Below are 19,114 nucleotides of genomic sequence, written 5' to 3'. Positions count from 1 at the left end.
TGATAAAAGATGAACTGGACCTGGCTCATTCGTATAGAAATAGCCCAAATAGCTCATATATACGGATTAAAAAAAAAGGAGAAAGAAAAAGAAATTATATTAAAACCGCTAAAAACAGTGATAAAAGATAGACTGGACCTGGCTCATTCGTATAGAAATAGCTCATCCAGAAATAGCTCATATATATGGATTTAAAAAAAAGGAGAAAGAAAAAGAAATTATATTAAAACCGCTAAAAACAGTGATAAAAGATAGACTGGACCTGGCTCATTCGTAAGCCAACAGATAATTTAAATTACTCGTATCATCGGATTCGAATAGATGAATAGATAAAATATAGCACTATCGATGAAAAATATAGGTCATAGATAAGTAAATATGGATAATAGATCATAACTATGGCATCATCTAGAAATTTAGTGAAGAAATACCTGCTTAAAATACGAAGGACATCTACAAAAACATTTCCCCCTTCCCCCTTGCATCTTTCTTACGTCGTTTCAAAACTATGAAGCTTTTCGGGAAGTAACTTGAATCCAGTGTTGTCATATTCAACCAGAAAAATAAAAAAAAGTAAAAATTAGTACATTTTTTCAATGATTCAGTTTTTCACTGTAAATCTGTCATGATTACAGTGATGAATAAACCAATTTATTGACTTACACACTTTGCATTGACTTCCACATATGCTGTTTAAAGGCTAATCTAACCAAGGCCATAAAACAAAAAACGGAGAAAATTTCTAAACTGACTTTTTAGCTTTACTGATAAAACAATTGGAGAAGAATAATGAAAAAGAGTGAATTTGGAGAAATTCCTAAGACTCCTAAGATGATGGATCGTATTTCGGAACATAAAAATTACATTAATTCATGAGGTCTGGAAGTCGGGAAATTCCTAAGACTGGGACTGAACCATAGAGCTCTTTTTATGTAGGTTGATGATGGATCGTATTTCGGAATCTAAAAATTAGGCTTATGATGGATCGTACTTCGGAATCTAAAAATTAGGCTTATGATGGATCGTATTTCGGAATCTAAAAAGTACATTAATTCATGAGGCAAGACGCTTTATAAAGCAACATACCAATCACGTGCGATAATTAAAATAAAATTTAGGCTTGGTGTACACAAAAGAAAAAAAATTATAAGAGAAGTCGGGAAATTCCTAAGACTCGGATTGAACCATAGAGCTCTTTTTATGTAGGCTGCAGTCGGGAAATTCCTAAGACTCGGACTGAGCTATAGAGCTCTTTTTATGTAGGCTGATGATGGATCATCTGATGATGGATCGTATTTATGTGTTTGACATTAAGTTTTGTCGATTGTTGTTTCATATTTTGCCACCTTCTTTGTAGGCTCTTGTGTATTATTGTTATTATATCATTGTTGTATTATTGCTATTTTTATTATTATTATTTTACTTGGGTCTCAAAATAATAGTCTCATTTTTTTTTCAAAGTGTGTTTTACTTCCTTTTCTAAAAGGCAGAAATAGCCAGCTTTTTCGGCTTTTGACACGAGAATTATGTCTGAAATCAAAAAATTTCTTACTCAAACGACTATTCTTTAATAACGACTGAGAAATCCAAAATATATTTATCTATTTCACGGTATACTTCCGTAATACATTTTAATAAATATTATAAATTTATTAAACTAAATTGGGAGAAAAGATTTATAATTGTAAAAAAATAAATGATTTATATATAATAATAATATTAATAACTATACAACAAATGAACAATACAATAAATACAAATTTTATTTATCTCCCCCTTGTATAGAACAGATAATATATTTTATATCGCGGATGTAACATTCACCATGCTACACAAAAATCTACTTTCGGTCCTGGATTTTGATACATCACAATTTAATTTAATTAATTTAATTTTAATTTAATTCAATTTAATTCGCTTCATTATTATTTGAAGCGTCTCTACATCCCGAGGATTTTATCCATTTATTCTCGATTTTATTCTCCTCTCCACCAAGAGTGTCATAGCTTTGTAAAATTTGTATCGAAAATATACCATAGGTAAACATTTTATTTACCTATCAAAACTAGATAGTTTAAATACTTTAATTCTTGATTTATTAACTTTACTTAGTTTAACTAAGTAAGTCGAGCTTAACTAACTCGAGACTTTCAGCGTAGGACGACTTTAAATGGCAATCGATTATGTGGAAATTTTGTACTGAGAGGCGTGAGGAATAAATTATTATTAATATTTCAGAATCGCTAATTATTTTAAGCAGTGTTATCCAGTGTTTAGTGATAGTGTTTAGTCCAGTGTTTAGACAACCTTTGGAGCTAATGGGCCTTTGTGACTGGAACCTCGTTTTAATACGGTAATTCCGTCCATATTTCGCCCTAGATTTCACTTTCAAGCAAATAACACTTATCCCTTACCTTTAGTCACTTACCCCACTTCTAAAGGGCAAAATGAACCCAGACCGCAAATAAAAGTGGCGGAATGTTTTGTAAGAAATCTCAAAGACTCAAGGAACCTCTTAGTTTATATGACCTGTGTCACATCGCAAACATAAATGGGCCAAAACAAAACAAGAAAATTAAATAGAAGATATAACACATTGTCGGACAAATAACATACATTCACTCTAGTACAAACAAAAATCAGGGACGTGCTATTGAGCAAAGACTGTAAACAGCATTTAAAGATAATAAGAAAGCGTAAAAACAATATCACCTATCACATCCATTCGGAAGTATAGGTAAATATAGATGGCATGATGAGAAATATAGATAGAAAATAGCATATATCAACCCAGATATGTAAATAAACCAGGGGCGTTGTGTGAATGGTATCGTACATAAAGAATAAATAACATGTATAATGTGGCCTAAAAAATGGTGCCATTTGTCCTTTCCATTCACGAATAAAAATAGATGTCGACGGTGCAAATATACTGTCATCTTTCAGGACATTATTCATGGCACGTTGCTGTCAGAAAAACTAATCCGCAAAATAAATACAAACAGAACCTTATACATCGTCAAATAAATTGAATCTATTCTTAGTCGTTCGACTGCTAGTTTTGAGATCTGTACTTGAGTACGAAACTGATCTATCTCCTAAAAACATTCTTTCAAGTAATTTATCTTCATCTTCCACCGTCGCCTCGGGATCAGGCCTAAGAAGACTTTGCCGCAAAGGATCGGATTCTTCTTCTGTAACAGGAACAGGGGAATCACGATAACGGCTCGACAAACTTTCTATACGACGCATTGAAGTACTTGGCTGACGCTCAGATGGTGTGTCAAGCTTACGTCGCTCTAAAAATATCTGCCAATTAAAATCATTATATTTAAATAAAGGTGGTAAAAATCAAGTTTGCGTTTTTATTTAATTTATATTTGTAACTAAAAGATTGCAAGGGGATGGAAAAGAGAGGATGTGGATCTGGAATTGAACCGTAGAATCAACCAAAAACGCATGTATTCAAATCTTGAGATTGTTAATCATGTACATTCTACCCACAGGAAATATAATTCAGCTTCTAATCTATATGTAACATTATCCACATTTACTACTACTACTAATAACTAACTAGAACACCAAGCTGCCTGGTACCAACAAAGCTAAGCACACTCCTCGTACACCAACATTTTCAAAGCCTCCCTGATTACACTCTCAAAAGAAGTTCCCATTGCATTTAAGTCCTTGCTTACGACCTCCTCCCACACCATTCGGAGACAACCTGCTTTACGTTTGGCCTTGGCCAATAAGGAGGATCTTTGGCAATCTGTCATTCTTCATTCGCAGAACGTGTCCGAGCCACCTCAACCTTTCTCTCATTGTAGCCATAGAAAGCGGGATAAAATCACGGTTTTTTACACCTGTTTAGAATATGTTCAGTCAGCCGGGTACCCATAGACAGTTCCACAGGAAAACATCTAATAAAGCCTCCTCAGTCTTTCGAGATCCAGTTATATAAGTGCCTCCTCCGTTTTATAAAATATGTCGACATAATAGAGATTTTCTGTACTCGACATATATTTTATGTCGACATTCGATTCAATCTAATGTACATTAAATTATAATTAAATAATGTAATTTAATTATTCATTTTAATGTACAACATTCAATTCGTTCTCTGTTGACATTTATGTTATTTTTTAACAGTTTAGAATGTCATGCAACCGCATGACGTAAAAAACAACATGCATCGTATGTCTTTTCTTTTTAATATTGATTACTGTTTGTCAGTTAAACATCTTTACGGGACTAGCGGAATTTTTCCTTTGGACAACTACATTTTATTTCTATTTCTAATATCTGCCATGACTGTTTGTACGTTATGTTTCCTTTGAATTTTTCTGGGATGTTTCCAACTAAATCTCGTTATCATAATACCCAACAACTCATAGGTGTGATTTATAATGTAATTCGTCGTACATTGAGAGCTTGTTTCAGCGTTCGTCATACTGGACCAAAAGTCTGGAATTCAATTCCAACTAAAATTAGGGAGCATTCTAATAAACGATTGTCGATTGTCTCAGGAGTTGCTAAAAAATTATTTGTAATTTAAACCTGCGTAGGAACATTTCATTTCTGTTGTTTTTCTTTGAGAAGTTGGGTAAGGTGGCATTCGTTTTCCTTTATGTTTGACTTGCAGCGCTTAAGTATGTCACTAGGCATGTGCGCTGTTTTCAAGATTATATATATATATATATATATATATATATATATATATATATATATATATATATATATATATTTATATATATATATATATATATATATATATATATATATATATATATATATATATATATATATATATAAGGAGCGGCCCGGCTCAGTAGTAACCAAAACTCTAAAAGATAGAAATTGATACCAATACATATATTAAAAGAATCGGATTTTTATAACGATAATGTATATTCTGAATATACATTTAACAAACATTTTAACAATTTTTGAAACTTAAAAGGTGTTATACCTAAATACTGACTTCAATCTTAAAGCTACCAAAAAAAACAAAAAACAACTAATAACTGAAACTGCCAAAAAACGAAACAAATTTCGATTATATTGAAGAATGTTCATTATAAGCAAAAAATGCGAAAAAAAAATATCTCACAGCTCACCTCTTTTTATCAATTCCTGCCCTTCTTCAACCAAGTCACTAGTGATATTTTCATCACCAACAAACTGCTGAAAGCCAATAATATTCAGAATCTTTGCCCCAAGGCTAAAATAGGTGGCAGCACATAGCGCGGTTATAGCCATAGGAAAATATATGTAAAAGCCGTCAGCTAGTAGAGGCAAAACATCCATATGTCCCATAATCTAAAAGGGAGAAAATAAAGGCGGTCATTCACGTTACTCGGATACGAGGTAATCCTGAGGTTCCTTGATTAGTTTCATGTAGGTCTTCTTTTTCACTTATTTACAGAGCCTCAAAACTTTGGAATAAACTGAGTATAGATATCAAGGAAATAGGTAGCTTTGGCCAGTTTAAGTCTGATTTACGTGTGGAGTTGCTCGGTAGGTATACTTTTGAAACAGATTGAATAATATATATTTTCCATAGGTTATTCATTTGTAATATCAATGTATTTTTTTGTTTGTTATTTTTTGTTGTCTTGGGGTCACGCAAGGTAATGTATTGTTTATGTATTTTTTATTGTTGTTGGTTTCAGTATATGGTCTCATCCTACATATTCTCTCTTTATTTTCCGTGAGTTTAGCACAGCCTCACAAGCTTCGCTTTTATTGTGCTATTGATTAAGAAATGTTTATTTCTAATAAAATTGTTCTACTACTATTACTACTATATATATACCTATGGATCCTCCTTAACCTTGCCAATACATTCGACAAATTGTTCTATCGAAGGTTAACAATTAGATTGAGCGCAGTTTTGGTCCATTGTGAATTATTCAAATGGATACTTAATGGATTTTAAGCGCACGTGTGCATTATAAAGTTGCTGGTCGCCTGTGTTGTGTCATTTTATTGATATACCAGTGTTGAAATTGCCTCTTTCTCTAATTTTGTTTTTTCATCAGGTTCCCATTCTATGGGTATTTTGTCAATTCACTTTAGTCATTTTTAACAGCCCATTCTTTCACATGTAATTTTGCCACCACATAACGTAAAGGAATTCATCACATAAGATTTTTCCAGACACAATTTAAGATACTTACCCTCCAAAATTTTATTCCCCCCCCAAAAAAAAAGCTTTATGAGTTTACTGCTCTTTAGGGGCCTCTCCTACGCCACTCAGCGTATCCCCAGGTGGCGATAGGGGAACGCTTTACAGATATGTAGGGTACTTCCATAGGAGGCGCGGACCAAGGGGGGACCTTGTCCCTGGGGGTTCATAATACAAAGTGGGGCACCCTCACCCGTGGCCATAAATACAGGCGGAGGAGGAAGAAGGCCCTCAAATGCACACTCAACAGAGCCCATTGCCGTGCCCAAACGTCCAATGAGTAACAAACCTTCTCTCAGTAATGGGTTAAATTGCATGGTGACGCAGAACACCATCGTGGGAGGATCCTCTGTAGGAGGACAACTGCGGCAGGGCGTCAGATCAGATCTATGGGCGACGGCCTCTGCAAAGGACTGTTCAACCCTTTCGGGATACCTGCAAAACTGGGGACCTTGCGGTCAACTCTATTCCCCCTTGAGGAGTGGCGCCCCTCGAGAAAATTATATCCTAATAAACAACACAGCATTCGCACGGGATTCTAATTAACGGATAACTCTTCTGGGCTTGGTCTGTTTTGACGGGCGTTTTCGGGCTGAAAGGTCTTTCCCTAGCTAATTTATCTACTATGGGTTGCCTCCCCGTAGTAGCATAATATTTGTACGCATAAATATATAATGAGTCGGATGTAATAGGCTTGGGACTGTCTTTCCAAAAAGCAGATGAAGATTTACTAGATGTTTTTCAGAGAAATTGCCTGCAGACTGTTCTGGGTACCCAGCTGACTAACCATATTTGAAATTATAGGCTAAAAATATAGTTCAATCCCGGTTTCTAGGGTTATAATGAAAGAAAGGCTGAGATGGCTAGGGCACGTTCTGAGGACGAAGGATGACAGATTACAAAAGATTGTCCTTTCTTGCCAACCGTATAGGGCTAAACGGAAAGCAGGTCGCCTTCGTCTGGGGTGGGAGGATGTCATAAAGAAAGATTTAAAGGAAATGGGAACTTCCCGGGAGGGTGCAAAGAGGGAGGCTTTGAATAGATTGGGATAGAGGAGGAGCGTGCGTAGCTGTGTTGGCCTCAGGCGGCTTGGTGCTGCGGTGAGTTGTTAGTAGTAGCAGTAGTATATATATATATATATATATATATATATATATATATATATATATATATATATATCATGAAAAGAGAAATCACCAATGCTACAGCACAAACACAAAAAAAAAAAAAAAAAAAAAAAAAAAAAAAAAAAAAGAGACAGAAGGAGAAAAGGAAGACTGTTTTCCTAAATTAGTGATTAATATAGACCAGCACTTGAATGAGGCCTTAACCCTACTCATCCATACAATCACATAGGTCAAACAGCATAGCCACACACAATCAACCATAAAGAATAATCCATGGACAGGCAGTCATGTCGTCAATAAGTATAAGTCGTCATTTACCGAACAATAGAAAAAATAATATAGACAAATAATTCAGAGGCAACACCCAACATAAGGGCTCATCAGGAGAATACACTGGCCTATATAGGGTTTCGCCACTCTAAATTCTCTACCCAGCACAGTGTTGTGGCTACCACAGAATATCCATGGCATCCCTACGTCAGGTATCACCCCCAAAATACATGCCTATGAAAAAAAAACAGCAAATGTAAAACAACCAAGTAAAACCAAAACAAGCTTATCTTGTTAATATATCCCTCTCTTTAGCAACAATAGGTAAACTAAATATTATAAATTTTACCAAATCACAAATATTAACACATTGCAAAAAACCTGAATGAACTAAACAATTATAGAATTCATCTTTACCATGTGGCTAATTTTTTAAAAAATCTGCTCAATTAGAAACACAATTCAAAATAAATGGCGCTGTGACAACATTTCTCGAACCTCCAAAATTAGTTAAAAATTTCTTTAAGTATTTCTAGATAATTCTTTTGATATTTATTTAAAAGTTCGTTATAATGAAAACTAAATTTTTTAAATTGCCAAGTTAAATTATTTGCAGAAAAACCTCTTGATATCAATTTTTGGCTTAAGATTTTACATCTATTTTTAAAATCAATATAATTACTACAAATCCTTGCATAACGAAGTAACTGTGAGAAAAACGCTGAATATGTGATATTTGAGTGTATATTACTTTCAGGGAATGGGAAACTAATCACTTCAAAATCAAAATCATCCGTTTTATTATACATTTTAAAACTTAATTTATTATTATCACAAATATTAATATTTAAATCTAAGAAATGATCTTCATGACCAGCGCCATGACTAGGCTCAAGAATAAGCTCTGATGGATATATATTTTTAGAAATATCAATGAAATCCTTACAATTTAAGACCAAAATATCATCTAAATATCTTTTATTATTTGACAAAGCATGTTTTAAATTAATTGGATTATTCTTATCCATCATATATTTATATTCTAGTTGACTTAAAAACAAGTCAGCTATAAATGGGCTGGCATTCCCCCCCATGGGAATTCCCATAATTTGCTTGTACAAATCACCCCCAAATCTTATATAAGTATTGTATAAAACAAATTCCAATAACTCAAAAATCATATCCAAGCTGTAACATCTCAAGTTAACTGTAGTAGTAAAGCAGTTTGTCCATATGGCTTTTTTATTATAACTGTCTATTTTCAAGAACCTTTTACTAGATAAGAGGAAAGATTTCTTTATAACAGTTTTTAAATTATCAAACACTAAATTAAGTGATAAATTAGTATACATTGTCGCAAAATCGAAAGACTCAATTCTTTTAGCTGAAACCATTGTTAAAGAATCTATCACCTGCAGTGAATTATTAACACTCCAATATGGATTAAAATTCGAAAATTTTTTAATACCAGAACAATAGGTTTTAAGTTTATTTACAATTTCCTTTAAAATTAAAGAGAGGTCAGTAGCAGCAATGCGGGTTGGACATTTAGCTGCTCCAGCAATAAACCGTGGTTTAGGGGGATTCTTATGAAATTTTACAGTCCAATATAGGAAAGGGAACTTTTTATCATTGTCATTTATTTTAATATTAAAATTTTTAAAAAGTATTTCTTCAGTCTTTTCAATTAAATTCTCATCCTCTATATTTACCTTTTCATAAACATTAGTTGTGCATAACTCCCTTTTTAAGATATCACAATACAGCTTCTGACAAATTATGGCAAAATTATTATTAGCTTTATCCACTGGCACAATTACAAATTCATTCTTTAGATTAGCAATTGCTTGTTTAATCTTCGCATTATAAAATAATGATTTAGTGTTACTATTTTTTAAGTTAGAATATATTTTATTTCTTACTCTACTAATAATTAAATTCTTCCAACTTTGAAAACTCTCTTTATTTTTATTCTCTTTCTTACACCACTTATCAATAAATAAATCAAAATCATTTTCCAAGCCATCAAGAACACTCGATGGTTTCAGATGATGAGAAAGACGGAAATTAGCCCCTTTATTCATTATAATTTGAAGATCATCTTGCTTTATTATTGACAAGTCCCCTGTTATAACATGTTTGTAAGTAGGATTTACAAATGGGCCAAGTTGCTTACAATTACAAACCGGTTTCCAATTTATATCGCTATCTAGTTTTTTTAGTATTAAATTATAATTAAAAATAATTTGCCCTATAGTTTTTGAAAATTTATAAGTTAAAACTGGACTATCATTATAATTTAAATTACTAGGAAGGGCCTGTTTCACATGCCGCTGATTTAAAATTTCTGGTAAATTAATATCTTCAATCTGCTTACAAGTAAAATTAATAGGTAAATATAATCTGTTATCCTTATTACTAATCTTATCGAACTTTTTCTTTTTTGAAATAAATTTTGTTTTAGTTAGAATGCAAATTGTATCACATATTACTTTAAAATTATAATCAAGCGCTGTATTATTCTTAACAATCCAGAAAAGTTTGATTAAATTCCTCTTGGATAAATTATTTAGACACTTTATTACAGAAATCATACCCCTATATTCAAGTAGCTGGCATAGATCTATAGAAAGCATATGTACATCTAATTCATTTTTTCTATTATTTTTCCTATGTCCTCTCGATCGTTTTTTACGTTTAGTAGGACAAGTAAAAGAAGGATGGTCCATAAAACCATCAATACATTTAACAACAACATGAGACATGTCACCATATTTTGCTACACGATCATTTAGCCCAAAAGGATAAGCTGTACCAAGAGTATGGATCCAGAAATCCTCCTGTTTACGTAGTCTATTATTCTTCTCTTCTTTATTTAAATTTTCTAATTCTAAATTTTCTAAAATTGTGACAGTTATATCTGATATGGAACATTTACCATTACTACAATGTTGAACTAGATAGTTATTAGTTTTTTCATTATTAACTGTTGTCTTGTGTCCAGAAAATCTTTTATATATATTATTAGTTGTTTCTCCCACATATTGTAGGCAGAATTTATTACATTCTAATAGGTAAATTACATTGGTTGTTCTACAATTAACATTACCACGTAACTTGCATGCAAAATTTTTATTATACAATGTACTTTTAACAGAAGTCCGTGGGACAAAATGATCTTGGCAAAGAAAACAACGACTTTTACACTTACTAACTTTCAAAAAATCGTTCCGAGTTCCGAGGCTAATATTTGTGTTTTGTTGCATAAAAAGTTATTGAAAATAAATCCAAAACAAACCAACATCCAAATCAAAATCCAACAATCATAGTCCAAAAAACATGCCAAGGTCAATAGGTCAATAAATACATAAACAAAAAGATGAAAGAACATGAAATTTGCATAAGTGCCATCTCACCAATAATTAACAATATCAGGTTAAAAACCTGGATCAGGGTAAAGGTCTGTCGGGGAGAAAACTAAAAAAATTTTCTCCACCAGCACTGGATCCAACCTGGAATAATATCATGAAAAGAGAAATCACCAATGCTACAGCACAAACACACAAAAAAAAAAAAAAAAAAAAAAAAAAAAGAGAGACAGAAGGAGAAAAGGAAGACTGTTTTCCTAAATTAGTGATTAATATAGACCAGCACTTGAATGAGGCCTTAACCCTACTCATCCATACAATCACATAGGTCAAACAGCATAGCCACACACAATCAACCATAAAGAATAATCCATGGACAGGCAGTCATGTCGTCAATAAGTATAAGTCGTCATTTACCGAACAATAGAAAAAATAATATAGACAAATAATTCAGAGGCAACACCCAACATAAGGGCTCATCAGGAGAATACACTGGCCTATATAGGGTTTCGCCACTCTAAATTCTCTACCCAGCACAGTGTTGTGGCTACCACAGAATATCCATGGCATCCCCGCGTCAGGTATCACCCCCAAAATACATGCCTATGAAAAAAAAACAGCAAATGTAAAACAACCAAGTAAAACCAAAACAAGCTTATCTTGTTAATATATCCCTCTCTTTAGCAACAATAGGTAAACTAAATATTATAAATTTTACCAAATCACAAATATTAACACATTGCAAAAAACCTGAATGAACTAAACAATTATAGAATTCATCTTTACCATGTGGCTAATTTTTTAAAAAATCTGCTCAATTAGAAACACAATTCAAAATAAATGGCGCTGTGACAACATTTCTCGAACCTCCGAAATTAGTTAAAAATTTCTTTAAGTATTTCTAGATAATTCTTTTGATATTTATTTAAAAGTTCGTTATAATGAAAACTAAATTTTTTAAATTGCCAAGTTAAATTATTTGCAGAAAAACCTCTTGATATCAATTTTTGGCTTAAGATTTTACATCTATTTTTAAAATCAATATAATTACTACAAATCCTTGCATAACGAAGTAACTGTGAGAAAAACGCTGAATATGTGATATTTGAGTGTATATTACTTTCAGGGAATGGGAAACTAATCACTTCAAAATCAAAATCATCCGTTTTATTATACATTTTAAAACTTAATTTATTATTATCACAAATATTAATATTTAAATCTAAGAAATGATCTTCATGACCAGCGCCATGACTAGGCTCAAGAATAAGCTCTGATGGATATATATTTTTAGAAATATCAATGAAATCCTTACAATTTAAGACCAAAATATCATCTAAATATCTTTTATTATTTGACAAAGCATGTTTCAAATTAATTGGATTATTCTTATCCATCATATATTTATATTCTAGTTGACTTAAAAACAAGTCAGCTATAAATGGGCTGGCATTCCCCCCCATGGGAATTCCCATAATTTGCTTGTACAAATCACCCCCAAATCTTATATAAGTATTGTATAAAACAAATTCCAATAACTCAAAAATCATATCCAAGCTGTAACATCTCAAGTTAACTGTAGTACTAAAGCAGTTTGTCCATATGGCTTTTTTATTATAACTGTCTATTTTCAAGAACCTTTTACTAGATAAGAGGAAAGATTTCTTTATAACAGTTTTTAAATTATCAAACACTAAATTAAGTGATAAATTAGTATACATTGTCGCAAAATCGAAAGACTCAATTCTTTTAGCTGAAACCATTGTTAAAGAATCTATCACCTGCAGTGAATTATTAACACTCCAATATGGATTAAAATTCGAAAATTTTTTAATACCAGAACAATAGGTTTTAAGTTTATTTACAATTTCCTTTAAAATTAAAGAGAGGTCAGTAGCAGCAATGCGGGTTGGACATTTAGCTGCTCCAGCAATAAACCGTGGTTTAGGGGGATTCTTATGAAATTTTACAGTCCAATATAGGAAAGGGAACTTTTTATCATTGTCATTTATTTTAATATTAAAATTTTTAAAAAGTATTTCTTCAGTCTTTTCAATTAAATTCTCATCCTCTATATTTACCTTTTCATAAACATTAGTTGTGCATAACTCCCTTTTTAAGATATCACAATACAGCTTCTGACAAATTATGGCAAAATTATTATTAGCTTTATCCACTGGCACAATTACAAATTCATTCTTTAGATTAGCAATTGCTTGTTTATATCTTCGCATTATAAAATAATGATTTAGTGTTACTATTTTTTAAGTTAGAATATATTTTATTTCTTACTCTACTAATAATTAAATTCTTCCAACTTTGAAAACTCTCTTTATTTTTATTCTCTTTCTTACACCACTTATCAATAAATAAATCAAAATCATTTTCCAAGCCATCAAGAACACTCGATGGTTTCAGATGATGAGAAAGACGGAAATTAGCCCCTTTATTCATTATAATTTGAAGATAATTTGAAGACTATTATTTATTTTATCATTTTCATTTTATTTACAACTTTTCCAATTACAATTTTGAATATTCTACAATTTTTTTAGGGCGTACAGGAAGGGGGGTGGGGTAATACTGTGTTTACGCTAAATATTATTTAGTATTCAATGACCTTTTCTTTGTCATTTTTTCTTTTGATTCTTATTTTTGGATTTTCTTATGAAGTCACAAAGGTAGAGAATCCAGTTCTTGACGCTAAGATCCATATAATAACAATGATAATAATAATAACAAAAAAGGCTTCAGAACGGCTAGTTTAGGGAATTAAACTTACCAAATACTGTTTTAAAAATTAGTCTTGAGAGAAAGTGTCAAACTTTAGCGTAAAAAGCGGGGCGTTAAGGAGGAACCCGCCCCTATCATATACGGGGTAATTTCTGTTCGTTTTAAGTTTTAATGTCGCTCCTTACTTTCAGTTAAAAAAACTTTTTTTTTCTCCTTTAAGAAGCTGTTGAGCACCTAAAACCTTCAAGCAAGAGTTTTACGTATATTTTTTTTTTATATTTTTTTTTTGGTTTTGTTTGTTTTATGTTTTTTGTTTGTTTTAATATTTTTTTTTTGTCAGGAAATGTTGCAACGGGATTTTCCACTGGGGGAGGAATTTTTCATGTTAAAATGAATATTAATTTGCATATGTCTTATGACTCTTTCTATATGTAAAGAAAATAAATAAATAAGGCTTTTTATGTAAACGTAGGGTAAAGAACAAATTAATTCAGTGTGAGATTATCTCTATTGTGGAAAGCATAAAGCTTGAAAAATATTCGTGTTTATTGATCGTACTTTTCGGTTTATTGACTCAATTCTCCAATGAAGGAGATCTTTCGGGCAACGCACGCAGCAACGCACGACGGACAAGCTAATATATCAAACAGTTCGTGGTAACGAACTGTAAAAAGGAGCGACCCGGCTCAATAGCAAAACGAAACTCTAAAAAACGGAATTTCGATGCTAAAAGATATATCAAAAGAATCAGATTTTTATGCTGATTTTAAATATATAAGTTTCATCAAATTTAGTCTTTGTCATCAAAAGTTACGAGCCTGAGAAAATTTGCCCTATTTTGGAAAATAAGGGGTAACACCCCCTAAAAGTCATAGGATCTTAACGAAAATCACACCATCGCATTCAGCGTATCAGAGAACCCATTAGAAAAAATTTCGAGGTCCAATCTACAAAAATGTGGAATTTAGTATTTTTTGCCAGAAGACAAATCACGGGTGAGTGATCATTTGTTTGTTTTTTTTTTTTTGTTTTTTTTTTTCCAGGGGTCATCGTATCGACCAAGTGGTCCTAGATTGTTGCAAGAGGGCTCATTATAACGAAAATGAAAAGTTCTAGTGCCCTTTTTAAGTGACCAAAACTTGGAGGGCATCTAGGCCCCCTCCCACGCTCATTTTTTCCCAAAGTCAACGGATCAAAATTTTGAGATAGCCATTTTGTTCCGCATAGTCGAAAACTATAATAACTATGTCTTGGGGATGAATTACCCCCCACAGTCCCTGGGGGAGGGGCTGCAAGTTACAAACTTTGACCAATGTTTACATACAGTAATGGTTACTGGGAAGTGTACCAACGTTATCAGTGGGATTTTTTTGGTTTGTGGTTCAGGGGAGGGGGCTATATGGGAGAATCTTTCCTTGGAGGAATATTTCATGGGGGAAGAGAAATTCAATGAAAAGGGCGTAGAATTTTCTAGCATTACTATTAAAAAAAACAGCAATGAAAATATAAACATGAAAAAGTTTTTTCAATTGAAAGTAAGGAGAAGCATTAAAACTTAAAACGAACAGAGATCATTACGCATATGAGTGGTTCTAAAAATACTTTAGCATAAAGAGCGAGGTATTTAGGAGGAGATAAATACTTCGCTCTTTATGCTAAAATTTTTTTAAGTCATTTCAACTATTTATTCAACGGCCTTTCTGATTCAGGGGTCATTCTTAAAGAATTGGGACAAAACAAGATTTAGTGTGAAGAGCGAGGTATTAACGAGGGGACCAACCCCCTCATAAAAGTTTGTTACGTAAGTTAATTCTTAAGTTACGTATATTTTTTACTAATAAAAACGTTCGTTAAAAATTAAAAGATCTAGTTGCCTTTTTAAGTAACCGAAAAATTGGAGGGCAACTAGGCCTCCTTCCCCACCCCTTATTTCTCAAAATCGTCTGATCAAAACTAAGAGAAAGCCATTTAGCCAAGAAAAGAATTAATATGCAAATTTCATTTTAATAATTTATGTACGGAGAGCCAAAATCAGACATGCATTAATTCAAAAACTTACAGAAACTAAATAAAAAAAACAAGTTTTTTGAAATGAAAGTAAGGAGCGACAATAAAACTTAAAACGAACAGAAATTACTCCGTATATGAAAGGAGCTTTTCCTCCTCGACACCCCGCTCCTTGCGCTAAAGTTCGATTCTTTCTGGCAAATCTACTTTTTAAAACAATAAAAAACTTTAGCGTAAAGAGCGGGGTGTCGAGGAGGAAAAGCCCCTTTCATATACGGAGTAATTTCTGTTCGTTTTACGTTTTAATGTCGCTCCTTACTTTCATTTCAAAAAAACTTGTTTTTTTATTTAATATATATATATATATATATATATATATATATATATATATATATATATATATATATATATATATTTATATATATATATATATATATATATATAAATACATATATATTTATATATATATATTTATATATATATATATATATATATATATATATATATATATATATATATATATATATATATATATATATATTACCGAATATGCAGCACTGGTTACCAGTTTGTATATCATATATACAAAACATACTTAAATAGTTGAATAGATACTTAAAACTGTTTATAGACAGAAAATACCTCAATTTGGATTAACCTCAATAACCTCAATTGGATTAAATTCCTCAATTCTCTGAAGCCTTGACTTTTCAGAAGCATACTTGGTAACTGTCATTACCCGTAATATTTCAATCTTTGCTTCTTTCATGTCTTATATCTTCCATTCTTTGTTGCAAGATTTATCTCTCTATTGTCCCTATTTTTTTCTTGCGAAAAGCTTTTTCTTTCTACCTTGATTTCTTGGCTATTATTCTTTTTGTATCTTCACTGCGTCCAACCTTCCGTGCTAACAATGCTACCTATGTCAGGAAAATAATTCACGAAGTCAATTTTCGATTGTTTACCGTTTAAAACATTATATATGTCTAATCATTGCTTCAAGAAATTTATTTCAGTCATTTATTTCATTATTGCAATTCATGTATGAAAAATAAATTCGACAATGAGAAGAAATGAAAAGATTGCCAGGCTTGTCTGTTGGTCCAGAATCAGAAGCACCGAGGGTTGAAAGCACTAGTTAGTCACCAAGAAGTCTTGGGTTCAACTCCTATGCCAGCAGCAATTTTTTAAGGCATTTTTCTTTATTTAGTAAATTACATCTAACCTTGTGTCTTACTTGTCTTAAACAGTCAAAAGGAAAAGAGTCTTACCTGTGTGTAATGAGTCTCAAGAATTGGAGTTTTAATGACATGACTATCCATGTGAATGAGCCCGAGAAAGTTCAAGCACATGGGCGGAGTCAATCGGCACAGCATCATTCCAGAGAAAATGAGACTATACTCATCTGTGTGATGGTTGTCAGCTAAATAGTAGAAATTCAACACCCTGACTTTAAAGAGAGTGCGGTAGGCGCATATGCATAAATACAGAATAGTAGATATCGACAGAAGCTGAAAACAAGATAATTAGAAAACAATTAATGTCGCGTTTGTGGCATTATTTTATTATCTTATTAAGCAATATGTAAATCCATTTATGTATCTGTAATTCTTTTTCGAAAACTGTATTATAATTTTTTTCAAAAAATTGGCACGCTATCATTTTCCAGTGTAAAAAAACGACCTAGATAGGTAACAACTTTGGGAAAACTCGTATTTAGCCATAATTTTGGAGAAAAAAAAATCGTATGAATGATGCAATTGGAATATTTGCAATAAAATTTGCTGAAGAGTGTCTGTGCAAAATATTTTAAAAAGCACATTGCAATTAGGTTGATTTATTTGTAGAATAATTAATTTGTAGAATAATTAATAGATTAATAGGTTGATTAATTTGTAGAATTATTCTGTAGAATAGTTTGTTGGTATAAATATGTGAAAAGGTTTGACGAATAGAATAAAAAGAAATTAAAATGGTTTTGTGAAAGAAATTAACAAGAAAAAACTGTCTTTCTTTTGACCAAACGAAGCTTGGTCACCTGCTATTAAAATGCGTCGTTGCCTTGTTGTATGTCGTTTTCTTTTCTTTCATCGTTTTGTATTCTACTTTTTTCTTTTCCCATTCTGTTTGTGTTTTTCTATTTTCTACTCTATCTGAATTGAGGGATCAAATAAATTATTAGTTGATATTGGGATTTGTTTCTACTTCGTTTTTTTTTACAGTTTTCTGTTATGTTCTGTTTTTTTTTCCTTTTTGAGAAAATTGAAAACATAGAAAACAGACAGCCTTGTTTTTCAGTACCGTTTCTGTTTTTCTTAAGTCCCTTGTTCTTCATTTTCCGCGTTTTGATTGCAAATAGCATCGCTTAACGACTTTTAATTGGGTTGCATTACTTGCCATTCAGGAAATAGCGCTGTCTTTATATTCTGAAAAAAAGATTTGCCATTGTCATTTTGTCATTCTTATCATTAAAGCAACAAAAGTAGTCGAATCAGATTTTTACCTTTTGGTTAGTCTTGATATGCAGATAGCTTTTAGAAGAAACTGGATACACTGACTGCAGAAATTATGTTGATGATAACTTGGAATTATACGATCTAGACCTTGACAGCGATAGTGAGAACAAAAATACAAACGCATTGTCTTACGTTTCTTGACATGCCTGAGCTACGGATGAACTCTCCCAGGCAAAATGTGGACAATATAAGCATTGCTCGCGTTGCTGCAAACATTATCAGGGTATATGAGGAGAGAGTTCCTGTCTTCTTCAAAAAGAGATCAGAAAAAAACAATTTTGATCCGCAAGAATTTTGGGCTAACTACTTCCACACTTAACCGGATCAAACTCAGTACCCATTGAAAATGCATACCTGGGTACTTTACGCGAAAACAGTACAAAGTCCCTTGAAGTTTGTCTGTTTTTAGTTAATAAAAACTGGTTAATGAGGTCTTTTTGTTATTTACTCTTTTTCTATATTAATTTATACACGTAAATGTTAATTTTATAAATCCAAAGAAACTGAAAAAAAAAAACAAAAAAAAAACCAGAAATATCTGTTAAAACGGCTGTTTTCATAGGCAGCGCAATGTGGGCACAATGTATTATTTTTTTTTTTTCTTGCTTTAGACCCCCTGCCAAAACGGACAGAAATGACAATAAATAACCGAGTCAAACTCAAAACGAGAAAGAATTAGCATGAGTAGGGCTGACAACCCTCATGCCTTCTCAAGATCAGAACATAATTTGCCCTTTACTGAAAAAAAGAACCAATGACTGTAGATTGTCAGTTTAATATACATATACTAATGTTTATTACTTAAATTTTCAATAGTCTTTCGTCTATTAAAGTCAAAAGTGAAAACATTTAAAATATATTTTATTTTCAGTAAAGTGCAAATTATGGGGGTTGTCAGCCCTGCTC

The 19,114-nt window shown here is 32.1% G+C and overlaps 1 protein-coding gene across 2 annotated transcripts in view; it reads right to left on the bottom strand.

The window, feature by feature from the left end:
- Nucleotides 1-1,901: 1,901 nt before the first annotated feature.
- Nucleotides 1,902-19,114, bottom strand: part of LOC136033284 (LMBR1 domain-containing protein 2 homolog) — a 67,076-nt gene continuing 49,863 nt past the window's right edge. The window contains exons 9-11 of one of the 2 annotated variants that reach the window (XM_065714042.1): nt 16,964-17,203; nt 5,118-5,319; nt 1,902-3,299 (exon numbers count right to left, since the gene is read on the bottom strand). In XM_065714042.1, coding sequence (XP_065570114.1) covers nt 3,010-3,299; nt 5,118-5,319; nt 16,964-17,203 — 732 coding nt within the window. In that variant the 3' untranslated portion in view covers nt 1,902-3,009. The remainder of the gene's footprint in view (nt 3,300-5,117; nt 5,320-16,963; nt 17,204-19,114) is intronic. The other variant, XM_065714041.1, reaches the window with a different exon arrangement.

Source organism: Artemia franciscana, chromosome 11 (genome assembly GCF_032884065.1).
Source record: "Artemia franciscana chromosome 11, ASM3288406v1, whole genome shotgun sequence".
Classification (NCBI taxonomy): Eukaryota; Metazoa; Arthropoda; class Branchiopoda; order Anostraca; family Artemiidae; genus Artemia; species Artemia franciscana.
Note: the sequence above shows the minus strand (reverse complement) of the source record. Positions and strands in the feature narration are given on the sequence as shown.